This window comes from Bubalus kerabau, chromosome 5 (assembly GCF_029407905.1).
Source record: "Bubalus kerabau isolate K-KA32 ecotype Philippines breed swamp buffalo chromosome 5, PCC_UOA_SB_1v2, whole genome shotgun sequence".
NCBI lineage: Eukaryota > Metazoa > Chordata > Mammalia > Artiodactyla > Bovidae > Bubalus > Bubalus kerabau.
In genome coordinates this window covers 95,738,350-95,740,727 of record NC_073628.1, presented here as the reverse complement: position 1 = coordinate 95,740,727, position 2,378 = coordinate 95,738,350, and the positions used below count along the sequence as shown (strand labels likewise).

The 2,378-nt window shown below is 40.3% G+C and overlaps 1 protein-coding gene across 1 annotated transcript; it reads left to right on the top strand.

The window, feature by feature from the left end:
* Positions 1 to 876: 876 nt before the first annotated feature.
* On the top strand, positions 877 to 2,117 carry LOC129654275 (craniofacial development protein 2-like; the record flags this gene model as incomplete). The annotated part of the gene is made up of 2 exons (XM_055583778.1): positions 877 to 906; positions 1,203 to 2,117. Coding segments are annotated over exons 1-2 (945 nt in total), but the record flags the coding sequence as incomplete, so codon positions are not given.
* Positions 2,118 to 2,378: the final 261 nt, after the last annotated feature.

Here is a 2,378-nt window from a genome sequence, read left to right as displayed (position 1 = left end):
CACAGACAATGTAGATATCTGACAATAGGGAGTTGGTGTTAAATTAGAGTACATACAAAAGATGGAATAATGAAATATTCTATAGCCACTGAAAATTATGTCACAGAATTACTTTTATTGGCATGGAAAATTATTGAGTGAAAGAACAGTTTCCAAAGGACATATCCCATCTCCCATTAAACATGCACACACACACACACACACACACACACACCCAAGCTGGGTTAAACCCAAGTTTTGCGGGGCTTGGGCAATTTTCAGAGTTTTCTTAAAAAAATGCAATACTGTGAATACAATTCAGATTTAAAAGTAAATATATATTTAGAATGAGAAAATAAAGAAGAGCAAACTACAAATTACCACCAACATCACAAAAATCCAGAGAGCATTTTTTAAATGTCTACACATTTTTTTCCTATAAGCAAGTGACACGGAAGCTTAAGCTGCTAGTAGGAGAAAAGTCAGAATGGTGTTATATCGAAATGAATGTGTATTACTTGTGGAATTAAAACAAAAAAGGATGTTTTAGAAATCAGTAATTCTGAATAGCTGATAGACTATTTTTTTACCACCCCGGGGGGTTGGGGAGCAGTGGGGTTTCCCATCCAGGCCCTGCAGTGACTTGACTGAACAGGAACAACTCAGCAGGCACTCCCAGCTCATTGTATAACAGGCAGCCGGCTTACAAATCTGTGTCAGGCCTAAGATTCATTTTATGACAAAGGTAAAAAGTAGTCTATCAGCTATTCAGAATTACTGATTTCGAAAACATCCTTTTTTTTTTTTTTTTTTTTTTTTAAAATTCCACAAGTAATACAGGCTCTGCAATTGCAAGGCTTCACCATTAGGAGTCCCTCTCTTCCTTCTGGAGAGAGCATGGAGATCACGTGGACAATCGACGACTGGGTATGAAAGTGATGGGAGCATGGCGTCTCACACTGCCTGGCCGGAACACATCATGTGGTCACTCCAGAAGCAGCAGGGGCTAGCTTAAGTGTTATCACCTTACCCTCCACAAGGAAAGTGAAGAGGTTTGGAGAACACATAGAAATGTTTTAAAGTCTACTTTGTTTGATATGAGTATTGCTGCCATTGACAGAATGTGATCCACTGCAGAAGGAAATGGCAAACCACTTCAGTATTCTTGCCTTGAGAACCCCATGAACAGTATGAAAAGGCAAAATGATAGGATACTGAAAGAGGAACTCCCCAGGTCAGTAGGTGCCCAATATGCTACTGGAGATCAGTGGAGAAATAACTCCAGAAAGAATGAAGGGATGGAGCCAAAGCAAAAACAATACCCAGCTGTGGATGTGACTGGTGATAGAAGCAAGGTCCGCTGCTGTAAAGAGCAATATTGCATAGGAACCTGGAATGTCAGGTCCATGAATCAAGGCAAATTGGAAGTGGTCAAACAAGAGATGGCAAGAGTGAATGCCGACATTCTAGGAATCAGTGAACTGAAATGGACTGGAATGGGTGAATTTAATTCAGATGACCATTATATCTACTACTGCAGGCAGGAATCCCTGAGAAGAAATGGAGTGGCCATCATGGTCAACAAAAGAGTCCGAAATGTAGTACTTGGATGCAATCTCAAAAACGACAGAATGATCTCTGTTCGTTTCCAAGGCAAACCATTCAATATCACAGTAATCCAAGTCTATGCCCCAACCAGTAATGCTGAAGAAGCTGAAGTTGAACTGTTCTATGAAGACCTACAAGACCTTTTAGAACTAACACCCAAAAAAGATGTCTTTTTCATTATAGGGGACTGGAATGCAAAAGTAGGAAGTCAAGAAACACCTGGAGTAACAGGCAAATTTGGCCTTGGAATATGGAATGAAGCAGGGCAAAGACTAATGGAGTTTTGCCAAGAAAACGCACTGGTCATAACAAACACCCTCTTCCAACAACACAAGAGAAGACTCTATACATGGACATCACCAGATTGTCCACACCGAAATCAGATTGATTATATTCTTTGCAGCCAAAGATGGAGAAGCTCTATACAGTCAGCAAAAACAAGACCAGGAGCTGACTGTGGCTCAGACCATGAACTCCTTATTGCCAAATTCAGACTTAAATTGAAGAAAGTAGGGAAAACCACTAGACCATTCAGGTATGACCTAAATCAAATCCCTTATGATTATAAGGTGGAAGTGAGAAATAGATTTAAGGACCTAGATCTGATAGATAGAGTGCCTGATGAACTATGGAATGAAGTTCGTGACATTGTACAGGAGACAGGGATCAAGACCATTCCCATAGAAAAGAAATGCAAAAAAGCAAAATGGCTGTCTGGGGAGGCCTTACAAATAGCTGTGAGAAGAAGAGAAGCGAAAAGCAGAGGAGAAACGGAAAGATATAAGCATCTG